At 39.2% G+C, this 20,952-nt stretch overlaps 1 protein-coding gene across 1 annotated transcript in view; it reads left to right on the top strand.

The window, feature by feature from the left end:
* PITPNC1 (phosphatidylinositol transfer protein cytoplasmic 1) overlaps positions 1 to 20,952 on the top strand; it is an 87,445-nt gene that overhangs the window by 46,475 nt on the left and 20,018 nt on the right. Inside the window, exons 5-6 of the mRNA XM_080389177.1 lie at positions 8,685 to 8,756; positions 19,638 to 19,733. Of these exons, the coding sequence (XP_080245303.1) occupies positions 8,685 to 8,756; positions 19,638 to 19,733 (168 nt within the window). The remainder of the gene's footprint in view (positions 1 to 8,684; positions 8,757 to 19,637; positions 19,734 to 20,952) is intronic.

Raw genomic sequence — 20,952 nt, 5'->3', positions numbered from 1 at the left:
TCACTTAATATTGTGATTAGGTTGACGTTAAGCTCGTACATTTGGGATGAAGCTGAAAGGCAGCCCTGTAGAAGTCACTCCTAGGGGCTCTGCTCTGTGAGCAGGGATAGGACCTGGGTGCTGGTGCCTCCTGTCAGGCTACACGTGCTGGTGGGGAATGGGTGTTGCTAGCTGCTAGCTTTTGGAAAGAATTCCTTTGCTAGTCACAGCCTGGAGCCTTTTTCACTTGGAGGATGGAGGAAAGACCTTGCAGCTCTTGACAAACCCGTAGGTGCCAGCTTATCACAGCATTTGCAAATACGTATCTTCAGTGTAAAATATTTATGCTATTCTTAGATAATGTGGACAAGAATGACTGAACTTCCAGGGAGCTTTCTTATTTTTCTTTCTGAGGTTGTCCAGCTAGATTAGAAATTATTAACTAGATAGCAAACCTGTCTCTGTAGCAAACCAAACAAAAAAGGATTGCGTAGAACTAAGTTTCTTTACCTGCATCAGGATACTGGTAGACAATAAGCAGCACAAAGCAAATATCCATTTGACCTGTTCCAGTGACAGTTGAGATTGTGGACAAGAAGAGAGGAGCCTCAAGCAAACAAATAATCACATCACGAACGTATGGTGACATGGTAGAAAACTATGGCACAAAAAATTCATGGGATCAAAGTACACTGAAAAAATGAGCCTAACAAAGTTTAGCTGTCAAGTTGGAGTGCAGGGACGTTAGGAAAAATACAATTTAAGCAAACTCTTCTGAGTTTGGAGGTGCAGTTCAAGTGTTTACCAGGGATAATTTCAAATAGTTTTTGCTGATAATCTGAACACTTCAGTGTTGTTAGCACTATTTCAATTCCAGGGCTGAAATTTAAAAACAGCTGGACAATTTTTTTTGTGCATAATTTATGGCTAGCTGTTAGTTTCACAATTACAAGTATATAAAGCAAAATAAACACTAAAAATGGCATTTACTACTCTGCAAGGAGGAAGAACATTCTTTCAACCTGCCGGTGTCTCAAATCAACTTAGGAACAGCATATAAATTCAGAATATTTATGAAAAACAGTTATGGGAAGGAAAGCAGGAGACAACGATTCCTTTGATGTATCACAATGACACTAATTCTTCTACAGTAAATGACTGAGGCAAATAAAATTATTTAGTCTGGTATGTGTCGAGGCCCCAGAGTGATAGTAGCTAAATGTTCCATTATTGACCTGCTGGCTTCTGATTACTTTTCAAAACAGGCATGTTTTGTGCTTCACTTAGCAGCTGCCAGTTTATCTATGAAGTAAATTATCTGGAAGGAATGTTTTTGTTACTTCCATAATGAGATGACTTGAGAAGGAAAAAAAAAAAAAGTTGTTTAAGACAAACATTGCAAGGAAGCTGTAGAGTGGGTTTTTTTCCTGTGTTCTTTTTACCTGATTACCAGTACTTGAAATTTGGATGTAACCCATCCGCGTTCGGTGCACAAATGTTTCTCCAGCTTGAGTATACGAGGGCTGCATCAAAAGCGCAACAGAATCTGTATTGCAGGATGAGAGCCCAATACAAAGTCACTACCAAAATTCCTCCCCTCTCACCCCCCAACTTAGAAGACAGGCTAACTGGTGACAGCGCTCTAGTAAAACACGTATTTCATTCCTTTAGAGATTCTAGCAAAAGGAAGGACCTCTGTAGTATATAAAAGAAACAAATAATATATTTTTAGAAAGCTGCAAACCTGTATTCTCATTTAATAGCTTAATCCCATTGAATCAGAGTAAATCAAACTGCTTGGGAGAATTCCCTTTTTTCCACCACTGGCTTGTTATAAAGGAATCCAAACCCCTCTCTGATTCATAGGACTGTCATTTTCACTGGTGCACACTGCTTCTGGCTTCCGTTTTTCCTCAATAAACAGGTTACTGTTCTTGTGTGTTGAAGAAGGAAATCCTAAGGGAAGGCAAACCCAGAGATAAGTGCTGAGTTTCATAGTGATCAGAGGCAACTTGTTAGTTGACTGCTTCATCTTCATGTTATTATATGTAATACAAACAAATGGTAGCTTTCTTTCTGAGCTTGCTTACGAGAGTTTAACTCCTTTGCTTATTTTCAAGCCCCCGTTTTTTTTTTTTGCATTGTTCTTACTCTTTCCACTCAACACCACTTTTTCTACTCTTTGCTGCCTTCCTGTACTTATCTCGCTTTCAAATTCTCCTCCCTCTCATTGAGTCACATTTTCCCAATTCTGCCATCATCCTGCCCAGCCCTTTCCGTCTATTCTCTTCTGACTTTGTCATCCTGATTGATGCTACTAGCCTGTGTAGCAAGTAACCTGTATCACATAGCAGCTCTGCGTGCTCACGCGCAGTGCTGCCCAGAGTATTCTGAAGGTAGTCAATAACGTGGTGGCCATCTTCCATAAAACTCTGAATATTCAATTAAAGAAACTATCTTTATTCTTTCTGTAGAAAGCTGAAGGAAATACTGTTATTTGAAATCTGCTGGAGAGACATCACTATATTATCTTCACCTACCTTCTTGCATTTAGACTGTGGAGACAACATCTTGTTTATCCATATCCGTGTGTGATTTTGATTTTTCTCCCGTATCGAGGTCTCTTTGTTTTTCCTCTCCATTGTCCAGAGGCACTGGCAGTCTCCCGTGTTACCTTGCTCCTCTCATGCCACCCATCCTTCTGGTTTATAAATGCCCCCCCGTTGCTCCAGGGCTGGTGGGGTGGGGGTGCCTGCCCCTTTCCCCCCTGCCCCTTGCTGTGCTGGGCATTCCCTCCTGCCCCACTGAGTCCAAGGACCTTCCACTACCCCACAGGCCCCATTTCCCTGTGCCTGTTACAGAGAAGCAGGGACTGCGTTTGTCTTTTCAAGGTTTTTGATCTTCAGTAAAGAAATGATTTTGCTACCCACTGATTCCCAAAACAGTGCCCAAAAATTTTGAATTCCAAGGATGTGGTATCTAGAAGTTATCTTATTAAAAAAACAAACTAATTTTGCTTGGGCAGTCTCACCTCACTGTAGCAGTTACTGTGTTTCTTACCTCGAGGCTCTGTGGAGATTGCTCTGTAAAGGATCCAGTTCCACCTGTATTGCCAAAATAATGTATATGTGGCTGTAGTAAAAAAAAAAAAAAAAAAAAAATCATCAGTCTGAAAAGTGGTGGGAGATCAGAGAGAAAATTTACATGAAATGACTGCCTCTCCAGGCTTTTGTGTTAAGATTTAGGGGGATATGCTTCTGATGCTGAAAAAAACCAAACCCAGGTGGGATTCATGTTTACTGTACAAAAATAACTCCCAAGGACTGTGGATTAACATCACAAGGAGCAGGAGAAGTGAAGTACCATAATGGGGTCTCTAACAGTTCTTTGAACATTCTGCAGAAAGAAACCAAATGGAAAATGAAACTCCCTAAAACTATTGATGGAATAGCGCTCGCTTGTACAAAGCAGGTAACCCAGGGGAGAGAGAGAAACCTTTCTGCTACCCTCCGTCCACCGTATTTACTGACAACTCCAGCGATGCCTGCAGCCACCTCGGGTGTAGTTACTACGCAAAGGTTATTTTTACAGTCATTTCCATAAAACGATTGTAAAACACCATATGTGTTTGACTCTCTCTTTAAGATTTTGGCAAGTGTTTTGGCATACTTTGGTTCTACCCTGTTCTTGTAAGTGTTGCTTATTGCTATGGCAACACTAATCAATCATCGTGCTAAAAATAGGCCTTTCATTTTTCAAGAGGTTATCTGGAGTGAATTGAAAATGCAACTGCGGTCTGTGTTTTCTGTGTGCTGCTTTCATTTCACTTTGTTTTAATCTGGAAATACCCATGCTTACGTGCGGTAATTACTATTACAGACTCTGGTTATTTCACCTGGTTGTTTCCTTGAGCCTTAAACCTCTCCTAGTTCTTCCAAAAGGGGTGCCAAGTGTATGAATTTTAAGAAAACAAACAAAAAGCCCAGAATATTCTCCTTATTTAAGTGTCACAGGTGTACTGGATTATAACAAATTTTTAAGGGGGTTTATAACATCTAAAAAATCTGGAAGGGACAATAAAAGACACCTCCTTTGAGAGCTTTACACAAATAAACCTTATCATTGAAGACACTGGGACTCTGAAGATTTTGTCCTATTACGTAGAATTTAAGCCTAATTTCAAGTTAAAGAATCAATTTACCACTTTTTTTTTTTTTTTTTTCCAAAGAGAAACCTTGTAAGCTGTAGAGATAGTGAAATGGAAAACTGGAAAGGCTGCCCAGCGCATTCCTGTGCTCAGTGTGTGGATCGGCAGCCAGGTTTGTGCTGGAAGAACACACACCCCGGGGGAGGCAGAGCAGAAAGGGAGTGGTGCTTTGAGGGGGAAAAAAAAAAAAATCTAGTAAAAGGTTCATTACTTACCATTCACTCCCAAGTTTGATTTCTACTGTTGCATAACACTTTTAATCCCTGGCTAAGTAAATACACAGCCCCTTAAGGAGGGGTGGGGGGGGAAAAGTAACTTTGTGCATGATGAATAATAAAGTCTTTTGAATGATGCATAAACAGTTTTCTGGTTCTGCCAGAGCCCTCTGCCAATTAGTCAGAGTGCAGCTGATGAATCATGAGACACATTCTGTGAAATGTTCAAAAATTTGGACCCTGCTAAGTGTTTCTGAAAGCCAGTGCGACCCCCCACAGCTGCTAAAACAGTGGTTGCCAGTCAGTTGAGTTTCTGAGAAATATATTTGAATCGGAGTACTTTTTGGTAGATTTTTGTTTTTATTTTGGGTAAATTCATGTTACCATTTGTAATCTCAAATTAGATTGTTAGAGCCCTTGCCCTTACACTAAATACCCAGGGAGGCTGACTTTTAATGCCTTTATGCAGAAAATGACTTTGTGCTGTCCAATGAGGTGGCTTGAGGTAAATGGCATTTACAATTCCTATTTTGTAATACTCTGAAGATCCTTACTTTTTTTTTACTTTTTTTTTTTTTTTAAACACAGGGTTAGATCTCTTCTGTTTTTATTACAGTTTAGATTCTGGGTCACAGGAAACAACAACTAGAATCAAGCAGTGGCTTGCTGAACTGCTACAGGCAGCCTAATGAATCCTTGAGTTCAATAAATTGAATGGCTCCATTTCAAAGTTTTGTGATCTGACTCATTGCTGGTAAACTCTAGACAGTGGCTGAAAATAATAGATAGTTTTGAATAGCAAGGTAAAAGGGAAATCTGGCATTTTGCTTTATTCAGTTTCCTCTGAAACTGTAGCCATGCATCAAATCAACAGCACAAAGGTTTTTCGTATTTTGCATTTTGATCCTTCACTGTGCCTGAAAGTGTGACATAAACCCAACTGTTCTGATAAAGAAAAATGGTTTTAGTATTGAAAAATACGTTCCATCCAAGTCCTATATTTCTATAGTTAGATCATAGGTAAAAATACTTCAATCACAACAGGACCTGCTTTGGTGAGGATGTCGGTTTGTATTCGCTGTCTATGTGGAAGATGCTATATTGAAGTTCCTTCTGTTGGTGAGTTTTCAAACGTGACAAAGGGACCATGAGAGCAGCACCAAGCCCTGTGGTGGACTCTGTGGATACTTAAAAGAGCTGAGAGAGCTGCACTGCCCAGAGCTGTTAAGGTCAGCAGTCGGTTTCCATAGCCACTGAGGCTTCTGACAAACCACTAGACTCAGGGTGCGTAACTGAAAAGTGTGCACAAACTCACAAAGCTCTGACCTACATACTCAGGCTGCTCAAACATTATATTCCTGATGACCCTTCCACTAGTGACAGATCACTGATGTCATTCTGCTTCCTGTTTTTATCAATTACCAGATTTTATTTAGGGGGTGTTGATTGTATTTAATTACATAGCAAAGAAAATTAAATTTTGGTCCTCAGCTCAAGAGCACAGTTGCTAAACACAAGCTAACATGTAAGTAAAACATAGCCTAGAGCAGTAACCTGGAAATATGCAGATGTGATGCTAGTAAAACGTTCTAAACAACTGGTGTATCATAAATAGTACGGCATGCATCTCTGCTATTTCCAGTGAAAATGTTTCTAAAAGCTGTTATTCAGACCTAAACATTGCCTCCTCGGTAGCGCAGTACGGGTTACTGCATTCGGTAAGCAGCACTAGTAAGTGCTAATAAAACGAAATCCTCGCTGGCAATCTCCTGTTTCCTCGCAGATGTTCCCACAGGATGCCCATACGCAGAGGTCTAGGTTGCTGTCAGCAGGAGCTCTGTACACCTGGACTGTGATCCCTGTAGATAAACAACTTTGTAAAATACAAGGCTGCCATATACTAAAGTTTTGAGATCGATAACCCATGGTTTTACCACCCTAGCGCCAATGGAGTTGTTTTCCAAATGTGTTAAAAACTGTGCAGTAGATGATGTCTGTTGTTAGGTTATGCATTTTCTTAAAATCTGCTTTTCATAATCCACCTCCAGTAGTAATTTACTTTTCAATCCTCCATCTTCTTCTGCGAATATGGAAAACAACTAGAATGTTGGTTTATGCTGTTTGAATATGAATCCTCCCAATGGCATCAGTTTTAGGACATGCTGGCATCCCTGTGTCTCCTCGGTCATTCCCTGCTTTTTGGTAACACCACATGTACAACTTTTCTTACTCTAGAAACATTTGCTTATAGAATTCTTTTAATCAGCCCCTTTTATTCATCTTTTCTTCCAGCTAACAATATAGTTCAAGGACGTTCTTTCCACCTTTTTGGTTAATTTTGGAGGTACAAACAGAACCTTATGACAAACATTGGCTCGCCTTTGGGGTTTTTTTCCCCCAACTTCTTTCCCTGTAGTGCCTGCTGTTTGCCAAGGCTTTTGCTTGCAGATGCCTTTGGATGTCTGCCAGAATAGGAGCAACATACTGAGATACATGGTGAAACCTCAATTGGGAGAATATTTGGATTTTTGTGTGTGTTAATTCCTGTTACAAGATCCCCAGTTCTGACAGACTGCTTATAAATATTGTATATTTTCAGCTGGCACTTCTTGAGATGTATACATAGGAAATGTTTAATTGCCCACAAAATATGGGTAATAGGAGCTAGCAGATCTGTCACTGAACTTGCCCCATCCTGCACTCCACATACTGCTGATTTCATAGTTTTGTGGGGGTGGTTTTCCCCCCTCCCACATATTCACTCAATGAACAAGTTGCAGAGCTGAGAGCCTGTCACAGCTCAGGTTGAACTGAAATTCAGAAATGTGCTCCTCCACAGAAACCTTGAATAAAAGGCAAAACATGTAAGACGTGAAGAGCAGCCTGTGCGGTGTGGGCAGCTGCAGCACCAGCAAGATCCATGGGAGTGTTTCATTATGGTACTGGGAAGACAGTTTGACCAGAAGCCTTCCATGGCATCAGAACCTTATTCTGGCAAAACTTCACTGAGGATTGATTCGAGATCTGCTTGTGAATACCGGATGCCCTGTGATCAGAAGAAGTTTGAACAATGACTTGTTGGCTGCTGTCTGTGGCATCAGGAATATATTCTCTGCAGTCTCAAAGGAGCTGGCTTGTCATTTCAGTTTTGCTGCACTACAGCTGCTCTTCTAAATCACCTCTTTTCTTAGTCATCAGCCCCTCCCTTAAAAGAACTCTCCAAATTTTATCAAGTCCAAACTTGGACCAACAGCAATGCGAGCACTGAGGCATCATAATGTCCTCATTGTATAATCTGTGTGTACAGCACATTAAATAGTCGTGGTCTTTACAAAGCCACTTTGCCACAGGGTATTAGCGATGCATCATGCAGGGAACTGGCACTTCGGTTTCACTGGCAGTTAGTGCAAGAAAAGACTTGATGACTTAACATTAAAGATGCTGAACCAGTATCCTTCAGAGCTCGCTAGACAGTTACTCTATCTGCCTATCTGAAACGTTGTTTTGAAAGAATAACTGTGAAAGGCTAAAGAAAAGATACTTGAAATATTTTTTCCAGTGGAACTGTGTTGCCTAGTATTATAAATTCTAGCTGTGATAAGCCAACTAAATTAAGTAATGCATAGAAAAATAAATTTATTTGGGTGTAAAATACAGAAATTGTCTTTAATAGAAAATAAAATATTGTCTTTAATAGAAGAAACATTTGCGTATTCTTAATTTTTTGCATTATTATGTAAAGATTGATTTGGGCTTAGTATAAAGGAATTTCCACAGCGGCTCGTAATCCATCTTAATATCATTAATAGGAAATTATGCTGAAATTAATTTCTCACTGGAAAACTAGAAGCCCTCACATATCAAAGCATTGTTGTCTGTTTGGTTAGCGCCTGCAGCTAGTGAAGTGTCCTTGGATTGTTTTGTATGGAGAATAGACTAACCTTTGATAACAAATACCTAGTTGCTGCCGAGATCCTAGTGAACTGAACTTTTAACAAGATTTTCAGGATATTTGTACTCTTGCGCATCGTGGGCATTAAAACTACTGTCTCTAGTTATTCCAGAGTACTTACGCTAATTTATTTATACCTTTGTTATAGATAGAATCTCTATGTCCTTCCAGAATCATAAAGTGTCCTTCACTCTTATCTTCTATGTACGTTTACTCTTTCTTGAAGTAATCTGAAAAAATTAAGAAAGCTGATACCAAACAGGATGTGCTGCATATGTCAGCTGATGAAGCAAGGCATATTTTTGTCAAACATATTTTTCTTTTGTTGCAGTGTTCATTTTTGCCTAAATTCTCCATTCACATAGAGACAAAATACGAGGACAACAAAGGAAGCAATGACAGCGTAAGTACGATGGCTTTTGCAAAATTTCATTTAATCCTTTTAGTTAATCGTGGTCCATAACTGGGGGTTTGTAGGTCTTTCAGTCTGGGAAAAAGTTGTAATCAGGCTTGTATCTTTGCACCTACCTGGGTGTCCTGTTCATTAGCAGCTTGCCAGCTTGCAGAGTAGCTAGCTCTAAAGCACCCTAAAATGAAAGGTTTCTGTACAGAACTTCCTTTCTGAATCTCATTTTCTACTTGTTGCTTTTCTAAACACAACATAACTTAATATGTTAATTTAGTCCTGATGAATATTCATGGAGAGTAAAGAAAAGATTATTCTTTCTATTTATTTTTTTTGTGTGTGTGTGTGTGTTAATTGTATTCCACTTTATCTGTTTCATGTTATTTTCCTCTGAGTCAAGGGGGTTGAATTCCAAGGAGCTGTTAGGAAGAGCAAACAGGAAACTAAACAGTGGTCAGAGATGAGAGATCCCAGTAAACGACTTCGGGGGAACAATGGCTGGGCTGTTGAGGTGATGCTTTTGGCAACCACCTCCTAAAAGTTAAAAAGTTATCAACAGTTAGACCTTAGAGCTGAAAAGGATAATTAACTATGCAAAATCCTCTCCAGAGGAAGGGTGGCAGTGAGTAGCCAGCAGCTGCTGATCGGGAGATGCTCGGGATAGAAGGCAGGAGGTTCGTCGGATTTTGTTGCCCTGACAGGGAGAACAGCAGTCGTACAGCACAGCTTGCAAGAAAAGAATAACAATAAAGCCAGGCATGTAAAGATTCAGCCCTTGGATTAATACACAAATATGTTTCTCTCTGTTTCATGTTGGTACACTTTAAACAGTCATTTGTGGCAGACTTACGGGAGGAAGTTTCCTATAGGTGTGATACACAGGTTAAAATGTCTGGAAAATGGATCTGTAACACAGAGACCTAACAAAGGAGCGTTTAAACTCATCCTTGAGGAGGAAGGTGGCGGTAAAGCAGATTTTAAGGGGTGTGAGACAGAGCCCTTCAGCTTCCCGGGGCATCCCTCTAGCAGCCCGGTTAAGGTTAAAGCGTTCTGCTCTCCAGATGGGAGGTACATTTCCCTAACTGCCTTGGGCCTGCGTGTTAATAAGCCCGACAGCTGTTGCACTGCTTATGGCAGAATAATCACATGTAAAAGAACAAGGTTTAATTCTGAATAATGCTTTTGGCATGCAGACGCTTTCCCAATGGGAACATGACAGCGATCATGCATTAGCCACCAGATACCAACAACTTTCTGTCACTGCGAGTCTAAGCCAGATCAGTGAGAGAGGACAACAGCGTATTACATGACCAGCAATATGAGCATTATGTCATTTACACACTCTTTAATGGTCACTTCTGATTTTTGGCAGCACTTTAATTCTGAGCAAGCCCACACCTTTGCTTTCCGGAGGGTACAGGCTCGTTTTCTGGTAATGATAATGTCAGCAATGAGAAGACACGTTCCGTAATGATGCCTAACAGAGGAAGAACCAAAGCTATTTAATCAGTAAATTTTCAACTTTTTTCTGTCTGTCAGCTTTGTGGCTAAAATACTATGAATCAAGTCCCAAGTAGTACCCCGCCAGTGAATTTAAGATGAAAGGAACACGGAGGTAGGATACACAAATGATGTAAATCAAAGAAGAATGGCGGTGGGGTAATATTATATTTCCTTTATATTGTGGTACCTGAGTCACAGACTAGGCAAGTATTTACCGAGATTAACAAATGTAATTGACTCTTAAGATGAATTAGAGGCCTGCACTCCAGCCCTAATTTCCATGATTTTGTAATTCTGAGAGCTATGCTACTCACTTGTGTGAACACGATAAACCAATGGAAGATGTACGTTTTTGCTGTTGACGCAGTGACATTGGTCTGGTGGCACAGATGCGGCTGGTACAGCACTGAAATGCTGGAAGGTTAGTAAAGATGGAGTGACACGATTGAGCCTCTGGAGAGACTTCTGTAAACCAAACACGTTGGAGCTAGGACTAGGAGTTGATCTTGTTTGTATTACTCAATGAGTAGGCTTAAACCCCACTTAAGAAAATGCGAAGTGTATTTCTCCTTCGTATTAGACTAGTTTAGTTTAAATTTCACTGTGTTTGCCTGGTCAGAAAACAAAGGAAACATAGAATCCATTTCTGTAGATTTCCATAGATACACTGTATTTTTCTTCATTGTAACTATCAACCTCGGCTCATGAAGAATTAATCCAAAATATACTTACATAAATTTTGCAGTTGTAATGCAGAATATACTGAATGAGTATTAATAGGACAGTAATGAGGATAACTGAACTCAACTATTTCTAGCTATATTTTCTGAGATCATACAGGTTTTTTGAAGTCTTTGAACTCTGATCTATTCTTCATTTCCATGCTAACAAAGTAGATATTGATTGTGAAAAACAGTGATTAGATATAAGGATACTAAAACTAATTCCATTGATTAGTGGAAGAAATCTAAATATAGAAGAAATATAAATGCTCTCGGGTTCCTGTTGTCATTTAGCAGGCTAGTATGCTATTCGAATTATTTTATTTAACATGCTGTATTGTCTGGTAAAATTCTACCTAATCACTGCAATGTATCTTGATGCAGAAGTCTTCCTGATTTTTCTTCTAAATTGTCATGATAGAAGAAACTAGTGAAGGATAATAGTATCTGCTTTGGAACTTGGTTTTTCTATCAAGTCATCATTTCAACCTGTTTTAAACGTACTTAAAGCATTGTTGTCCCAGTCTCTTAAAAAGTTTGCACTTGATTTGCACAAATATAAATGTTGTCAGAAAGAACAATGGACAATAAACCCTTTATTTCAATAAAACGTTGGCTAGGTGGTAGTAGCGCAGTACCATAAATCCATCCAGTTGCGATTTCTAGTGCTACAGCGCAGCTGATTTGGCTGTGTCCTGTCTCGATGTTCGCATGGCAACTCCCTCCTTAGCAAAACAGAATCAGTGTAGGATTAAAATGTGAGTACATCAAATATTGTCGTTGCTACCTTGCAGCTTTATAGCTTCATTAATAGTGTTAGAAACTAGACCAGTGAATCAAGCCATTCAGTGTTTCCTCTTACGAGTCTTTTGAAAAGTAAACTTAAAGAGAAATTTTATTTTTATTTTACTTTTTTTTTAAGTTACAAAATGGAATTTCTAAAAATTAGAATATTTTCTGAAATGTAAATGACACTGTAGGTGGTATCTGTGAAAATACGGCTTCCTTATTGCGTCTTTAGCTGCTTACGCAAGTCAAGGTTGCAGCAGATACCGCTGGGAAGAGGGAAGTGCAGGTGCCCGCAACAGACGGCATCACTGAGCACAGACAAGCTATAAAAGTGCATATTAATCACCCAGTGCACTTTTTTCCCGTAAGAACAATTGGCAATTAGGGAAATTGAATATGGATACACAAAGTCGATATTTGGATATTAAAACCATTAATACAAGAGCTTATATTAATACAAGTTAAATACAAGAGAATTCTTAAGGTTATCTAATTAATGAAGCAGTCAGAAATCACAGGCAGGAGGGGTATGAGTTACTGCTTGTTTGAGAATAAATGATTAGTCTGGTTTTCATCAGCAGACTTCGTTAAACCTCTTTTTTTACCTGGGCAGATGTTACTTTCTTTTAAAAATCCATTGATTGCTCAGTATTTATGTCACATAAGTCTGATTTCATTCTATATGGTGTGTTGCTCTCCCTTTTCTCCCATCTCTATTCTTCCTGTCTGACTGTACACTACAAACAGTTAGGGGTTTTTTAATTTTAGTGGGGAATGCACCAACTCAGGCTTTCTGTCGATGAGAAAGGACCTACCACATGGCTCCGGTAGATACCGTAATTAGTGCACAGTAATCTCATGCGCTGCAGCTCCGTGTCTGCTTCCATGCCACGGTCTAGTCGTGGTGAAAATTTCTGACAAGCAGTTTGTAGCTGAAGGTAGAGGAAAGCTGAAGTGAAGGTGGACACTGTGCAAGCAAACCACTGAATCACAGAGACTTTTCAATTTTCCTATTTGTTGCAGGAGGATCATTACGTTTGACTGGGTTTTGTTGGTTTGTTTTTTAGTCACAGAATTAATTTCTGGTGATATTTGGGCAGTGAATTTTTGCCATCTGATAGCATCTGGGGAGAGTAAAAAAGTACAGCTTGTAAAAATAATCCAGTAGTCGTCAATAATGAAAATTCACTAGATGTAAAACTTCCAGTGCCTTGCTCTTTGTAGCACAACACTTTGCTCTGGAAAACTCAACGGCTGGATCTTGATTATGAAAGAATAACACGCAAGATCTTGAAACAGTGTGGTCTTTGTTAAAGGGCTGTGATATTGATTAATAAGAATAACGTTCTTAAGGGTAATGAAGGTGTGGAGTAAAGATTTCGAGGCAGAGTTACATTTCAAAATGACAAAGTATGGGCATCACTGGACAAGTTTTTCTAAGTGTATGTCTCAGTAATGCCAATAAAGTCATCAGAGCTACAGCATTAATTCTTCGTCAGTCAAGAGAAAAATATATTATCAGCGTGTTTCTTGCCTTTCAAAGATAATATAGTGTTGAAAGTGCATCTCAGAATGATGACAAAAGCTAGTTCTGTATTCCATATAGTTATAAATTAACACCAGCATCATTTGACACATTAATATCTTGAGCATGCTAAACCCAGCCAGTTAATAGCAGATATTATTTGATAGGCAACCTAAGTAAATTGCAGTGCCATCATGTAAAGTCAGAAAATCCTTTCCTGACAGCGAGATCTAATTCTGCAGCCCTACAAGTGACCAGGTGTACAGTATTGGATCACTTATCATGCTTCATCCTTAGTGTGTATTTCTGAAGTGTTGGTTGTGGAACAGTTGACTAAAGTAAAATATATTTTAGGTATGGCCAGCTAAGAAGAAAAGCAGTTTCTAGTTTTGCTAGTTTTAGGGTGTTGTTTTCCTCTATTTTTGTCTCCTATCTTAGTAACTTGGAACTAGGTTGTAACAAACTTCAATATAGCACATGTAAATTAAATGTAAATTCACTATTTAAGGAAACTGCATGAAACACTGATTTCAGCTGAAACGGATTCAGCTGTGCCCTGGCTTAGCCTTGCTGCACTACAGCATATCGTTCTGTAAATTGTATAAAGGATTGCTAAGCATCACTGCAAAATATGTCAAAAGGGTCACTTTGAGGGATGATTTCATTTGCACCGGGACTTTTTCTGTATGGTGGTATGGAGTGTCTGTTTATCTCCTGTATAATTTGCAATGAAAAATCTTGATTTTGTGAAGCTTTCCCCCTCTAACAAGTCTCAAAAAATACAGGCAAACGAATGGAGAGGTTAGCCTAAAATGTCTTCTGTGTGAAGAGCTTTCTTTGTGTTGAACGTAACTACAAATAGTATGTCCCAAGCACAGATGGCTATCACTGAGCATAACATAAGGCCCATACTGACAGAGAGTGTGAACAAGTAACATGGTTGTGGCTCAACTTCTTGATTTTTCTTAACTACTGAAATTAATTAGTAAATCTGGCACTTGCAATAGATGTGCCTTGAAAAAAAACCTAATCCCAGTAAATATTATTGGTAGTCTATTATGGTCTTGGAAGCATAGCTACTGTGGCATAATTACATAAGAGTACATTTCTTTGTTCAGAAAGTACAAATCTCAATGAGATATTTTCTAAGAGATGGAATAGTAGAAGAGTCGTGACACGGAGATAAAAAGGAGCAGGGAGGGAGGCTGCTGATAAATATGTAACTGCCTCTTCCACCCTGTGGCAGACAGCAATATTCCCATGCTGTTCAGTGAGCCAAATTTACTTCTCACCAGGAGAGCTTCAATCTTTTTCCGTAGAAGAATTGCTCCCAGTTATGTGTGTCCACATAAATAGTTGTAGCCAGTGAACAGGTTTGAAATTGGTCAATTCTTGAAATCTTTGCCCAAGTAAATCTCAAAAGCAAATTAATGGACTTTGGGGGTACCTGAGGTTGGAACGTGACTTACTGAAAAGCTATACACTGAATAAAGCTCCATAGATCAAGTTCTGAATAGGTGTTCTTTTCTTTTAGACCAAATTTTCCTTGAGAAAAATGGGAATTAAAGTGGACACAACCTGCTGAAGGATGCTGTAGTAATAAATTGGAGACTAGCCAGTAGTTCTGACAATGGCAATCTAAGGAGATTAGAATTTCAAGGTGGAGAGTAGGTTTTATGCCAGGTTTTAACCTTCTTTTGATAGGAAGAAAAAAAAAATCACTGCAGTTCTAACTGCAATTAAACCTCTAACTTTCACGTACTATGAAATCAGATTTAAACCATCCTACAAATGGTAGATACATAGGTATTCTGCTCATAGAAAGTGCTCGTCATCGTGCAGGTTGCTCAATACCTGCAGCTGCAATACTGGACTGCATTTCAGGGATAGGAGAAAATATAGAGAAACGCCAAAAGCTTCAGTGAAGTATCAATATTTGAATTAAAAAAGAAGAATTTATGTTGCATATATGCATTTAAGCTTGGGGGCTCTTCTAGATGTGTACTGTGTTTTTTCCTGTTTTGTTGAAGCTTGATGACAATGAATGAATCGATATAATGGTGAGAAAGGCAGATATAAATTTAATTTGATTTCAAATTCTAATGTTTAAAGATATACTTGTCGTGCCATTCATGTCATAGCCTGCCTATCCCACTAAGATGTCGTCTTGTGATGTCCAGCTCTGCAAAGTCAAGATTGAAGTTTGTCAGGATGCCTGTTGGCTTTGTTGGCAGGGCAGGGAAAATGGGGAGGCAGAAAGAGAAAAGCTGCATTTTCAGGTGTAGATATTAACTCAAGGATTCAATAGAAGAGGAAATTTGATTTAAAGTGGAATTTTTCATCTCAATAAATTGAATTTACACATTGCACAATGTAGTCATTTTGGCTTAAGTTTGTAGATAGGCACAGGTGTCTGATTACTTAGCACATGGGATAATACCCATTACCTGCCTGTAATTAATTTAGGGGTGCTCTGCTTTTTTGGAAAAAAAGCCTTTAGCTCTTACCTGTTTCATTTCTCTGCCTTAGCTGCATTTCTCAGCAATGGCTGACTGTCTGGATCGAACAGAACAAGTAAGAAAAACATAGAGATCTTTTCTTGCCCAAAGCGTCACAAGGGATGAAAAAAATAGCTTCCAGAAAAAAACATATCCATTTTCAAACTTGTTTGTTTATAGTACTGATTTTTTTTATATAGGCTGCCTTATCACTTTCTAACAACTTGTCTTTATTGCTAAGTTGACCTGTTATTTAACTGTTTCCACAGGGAGTTTTGTGTCCTGTATGTACTGTTCAAAATATGAATTAGCTGCCTTATTACAGCCTTCTGACCACAAACTCCTGGTATCTAGGCTGGCGGAAAAACCATTTTGTAGTAAAGACCAAGATGAACAGCTTTCCAGCTGGTAATCCCTTGAATACCTTCTTTACTCTCAATGAGGGGGAAAAAAAAAAAAAAAAAGAATCACGAGAGGGAAGCCTATGTTATGAAACAAAAGCCTAGCCAAACAAGCGCAGGTTTGACCGTCAGTCCTGGTGGTGTAGACGAGTGAGGAGTTTGCCAGTGTGAATATGATCCATGGATTCAGCTCAGCCTGGCTTTAGACTGTTTATATCCAGACCAGCTTAGCTGTAGTGATTGACCATAAAAGTTAAATTTTGCGTTAGCTACATCTGAGTGAGGTTGAAGCCAGCAACTAAGCCTGAAGGTAGAAGAAAAAGAAGAAAAATGGGAAGGGAGCTTGTAGGAAAAAAGATATTAAATTTGTTGTTGACTTACTGTTGTCTCATAACCTGACTTTCTGTTCTGGCTTTGGCTACAAGGAAGAAAGAAGTCACTAGCAAAGTATGCGCTAGGACATGTCATTGTAGGTCCTGAGGAAAATGAAGAAAAGTAAGTTAAATACACCAGCACTTGTATTTCTGCAGTATCCTGTGTCATCTTTCTTTCCTGAAAGAATCCTCAATCATCTGCCAGGAGATTTTTTATTTTATTTTATTTTCTTCAAAAGTAACTATTGACAATTGTAAAGATGACCCAGTTGAAACTTTTCTTGCACTTTTTGTCACGATGTGGGTGAATCGGTCTCAATAATGAGTTCTCATTCCTCTTTGAAAGTGGAAGTGGACAAACGCTAATCTGTTGTAAAAAAGCTGTCGCAGCCCCCCCAAAAAGACCCCAAAACCTACAGCAAAAAGGACATTTCAGTCTGAATGTTATTCTTTGTTTTGCATTTGATTGTGTATTTCAATCTCAATTAATTACTTGGCTTCCAAATGTAAAGCCTGTCCAGTTCTTTCCAATGTAATATTTAATATTCTGCTTTTCTACATCATCTTCTTAAGGGTACAGATTGTTCTCACCATTCATTTTCTGCACATTTGCAAATACAGTTGCACAGATTGGGAGCCTTATGCTTCTTTTCGTGGCCTTTAATCTCTTCCTTTAAAACTTTTAAATTTCTTTAGTCGCTTTGATCACAAACGCAATAAACCCATTCCTCCCTACAGGTTTTAAGACAATCCCAGATTATGTGGCTAGGAGAGGCAATAAGAGAATTAGAGCTAAGAAAGAAAATCAGTCTTGTTCTCTAACGACTTGTTATTTTCTACTGCTGATAGAATGAGAAAATTAAATCTCTATCTGCAAATCTTGTGAGAACAATCTAAGAAGGGGAGAAGCATAAATGATTAGACAAGAGCTTCTGCCAGCAAAGGGAGGCGAGAATGACATTCAGCAAACTTTTGGAATGGAAGAAATGGTCAGAGATAGCCTGAGCAGCAAATAAGGCATAGTTGAAATGGTTGAAAAATTCCTCTTGGTTTCGACAGACTGGCAAAGGCATCTGTCATCCCTGCTCCTATCAAAGCATTTTAAAGAGAGAAAAAGAATTTTAAACTGTATTACTTCGATGTGCATTATGTGGATCAAGCGTGTGACAGAGCAGGGCACAGTTCTTCAGATGAGATACTGGGTAATGGTCCCCATTTAGATCCCTGCAGATGTGCAGAAATCTGCATGGGCTTGAATTTATTAGGCTTGTACTTCAGCCATAGACTGATGCAGAGCCTCGGCTGACCTGGTAACGTCCATTTGAGAGAAATCTCCATTATTTTATTTAAAGCTCAGAGATTACGGTGAAATGTATCTTGTTCCAGAAATAGTTCAACTGATTTCATCAAGGAACATCTGAATTTGTTTAGGAAAAAAACAAGTGAGGAAGCTTATAAAAAGTGACCTATATTACATATATAAAAAACATAACAGTTATTTTAAAAAATGTACCCTGATTCTAAGAAAGAGCACTACAGAGGAAGGACCTCTCAGCTCAAATTTGTTCAAATAATCAACGTAATCTTTTGCAAAACAAGGTTTGGAGAAGGAAAATAAGTACACAAATAAAACCAGACTGGAGTTTCCCTTTGTTCAGTTGTGCAGTTTCAGAGACGTCCACATTTTATATGCAGCTCAGTAAGCACTCAGTGTTGCCTGTTTTATTCCAGTACTGTTAACTACCAAGACAAGTTAAAATTGTAGGGTCAAACTTTGGCTTTTCGAATATTTGAATTATGATTTTCTGAGCGACGTTCTTCTTACCAGCTGCGGTACTTGTTCACTGTAGCCTATTGCTCACTTTGAATGCTTTAAATGGGCAGCCGCATTTCTTTCAGAAATAATGAAGTAGCGTTCTTCTTACTGAACAATTGCTGGCATTTTATATTTTTAACTGTTCCTCTAGGATGAAATGTAATGAAATGAACAGAGCGTACGGTACATTTATTTTTCTTAAAAAAAGGAAAACAAAAATATTTATGCTTCCTGGAAATGTTAGCTATAGAACATTGTGCCTCAAAGGAAAAAAACACATCGTTAGCTTTTACCCATCTTGACACTGTATGCACGGCTTCCCTGAATTTTATGATGGCCTTTTAACTAGTCACTATTTCCAAGTCCCAGAATCATGAGTAGAAATTTACTGCAGACAAAGCGTAAGTTGCATGGGTCACCGAGATGCCTAAATAATTAAATTACGGAAACAGGCACAGAAGCCTACTACGGTGCAGATGCAAATGGCCTGCATTTGCAAAATATGCCCGTCATTTGCCTTGCATAAAACAAGAGACTTGGTGTTCAAAACCAGTTCCTAAAGGATTAAAATGAAAATAAGCTGTATGTGTGCACAAATGGATAGTGGAAGTTTCCAGCTTCCGCTGAGGGCTGTTCAACCAAAATTTTGATTCTCAGTATAACAGCAACTTCGCCTGACCCCTTCCCACAAAACAGCTGCAACTCATTAGTGTCCCTAGAGTGAAAACGTTAGAAACACCCAGAGTCCAGAAAGTCAGGTTTTTACACAGTGATGGAATCTAGTTCAAAGAGGTTAGTTAGAGGATTCGAGTTCTAGTTAAAGGATGCGATGAAACCAAGCCTAGGTATTGACTTTACTATTTGTGACCGAAGTCTCCATGTACAAAAGGTAAGAGCAGCGGTGTGAGCAGTAGGTGCTGAACGCAGTGTGTTCTAATGTACAGTCCGCTGTCCCCTGACCTGACATAGTGAATTGTTCCCAAAACAGCCTGTGGCCTCATTCAGACTGTTGTTAACCTTGCTCAGGAACACCTTGCTCGTATATGATCTTTTCTTCCCTTTGACGTTTGCAGTGGGCTACAGAATGTGACCGTGACCCTGCAAAAGCTTCCGATCCTTGCATCAGAGGCAGTTCAGGTGCAAGCCCAACATACGTCACGTTGCACAAATCATTGAAATCGCTCGTAACCATTATTCCAGGTGGATTTTGCATGTTTTGTTACAGTGTTGAATTTCTTTACATCTCGCAGATTTTTGACAAAGAAGCTAAAGATCTGGAGCGAGAAGTCTGCTTTATTGATATTGCCAGCGATGAAATCCCTGAGCGCTATTACAAGGAATCAGAGGTAAGAGACAACTTGGTTGTGAAATGGTGAAGAAGGGGATGTAAAAGCAGGAAAGCTTTGATAGGAATCAAAACAATTTTATTTTTGTATGAAACCTTGCTGGTCAGCAGTATTTAAAAAGCTTTCGGTCAGAGGGGAAGCAGATAGCAACCCTCTGTCTGGGTTGCCTGACACTTTCTTTTGCAGATTCCTCCAACCTTTTGAAATGCTTTCATACCCTTATCAGAACATACCCTGTACTACACCTTTGATTTTCAGCTGAATTCGTTTGAAGCTGAAAGGGCCTTTTCTTTGAATCGTGGAGCTCAGTGAAGTGTCTGCAGGTCTGAGAGGTTTTAAACGTGCCTGTTGTCCTTATTTGCATCCTGCCCCCACTACTAAGTCATGCGAAGTGTCGCAGCCTGGGCAAAGAAAAGGTGCTGCAGTGAGAACAGGGCTGATGCTCGGGGGCCACCATGCCACAAGAGCAAGGAGGACTGAAGCATACTGCATACCATGGTAAATCTGCCAAAAGGCATCGATGGCAGCAGACACATTCAGTCTCTTAAAATTCCCTGGAAAATTGCTCCCATGCATATTTGATAGCGCGTGGCTCTGAAGAACGTGTTTCTTTTAGGTCAGTGCAGTTTGCTGGTTTGAAATCAGCAGCCACCATGCGAATGAAGGTGAGGTCTCAATGTTATAACCTCAGACTTGAAAAATCACGGTTCAGGAAGCAGCAGGAGAGGAATGATCAGATCTATGCTTGCATTTAATTTTGGAGATAGGATTTGCCTCTGGAGCCAAGTATATATTCATAGCTGGCAATGAGTATGGCAGCTGTTGGACTATACAAAACGAGACTACATAATCATTTTTAGGATAGAAAATGAAGACCTGCCAATGAATGTATTTCTATACCATAGGAGACATGATTTTCAGGCTAAAAAAAAGTCAGGGACTTGTTATCTTCCATTTATAGACCCTATTTCAAGTTTTATGTATGGGTCATAAACCAAAAATGGGTCTACAGTAGAATGAAAAGTAATTTCATTAGTTTCCTTCGATAATGAAACCCATCTGTTTAGTACCAAGAATTATATAACACCTCATGAAACAGCTGATCGATCCCATCATCTTATCTGAACTCCACGGTCTTCTGGTTCCATTTAGGAATGACTGCTGCTATTGAACGGGTCAGCATTTGACTGTGTTTTAAAGAAATCATGTAAGATTTTTC

The sequence above is a fragment of the Falco punctatus genome (genome assembly GCF_963210335.1).
Source record: "Falco punctatus genome assembly, chromosome: 1".
Classification (NCBI taxonomy): domain Eukaryota; kingdom Metazoa; phylum Chordata; class Aves; order Falconiformes; family Falconidae; genus Falco; species Falco punctatus.
The sequence above is the reverse complement of the archived record's forward strand: the minus strand, read 5'-3'. Positions and strand labels throughout refer to the sequence as shown.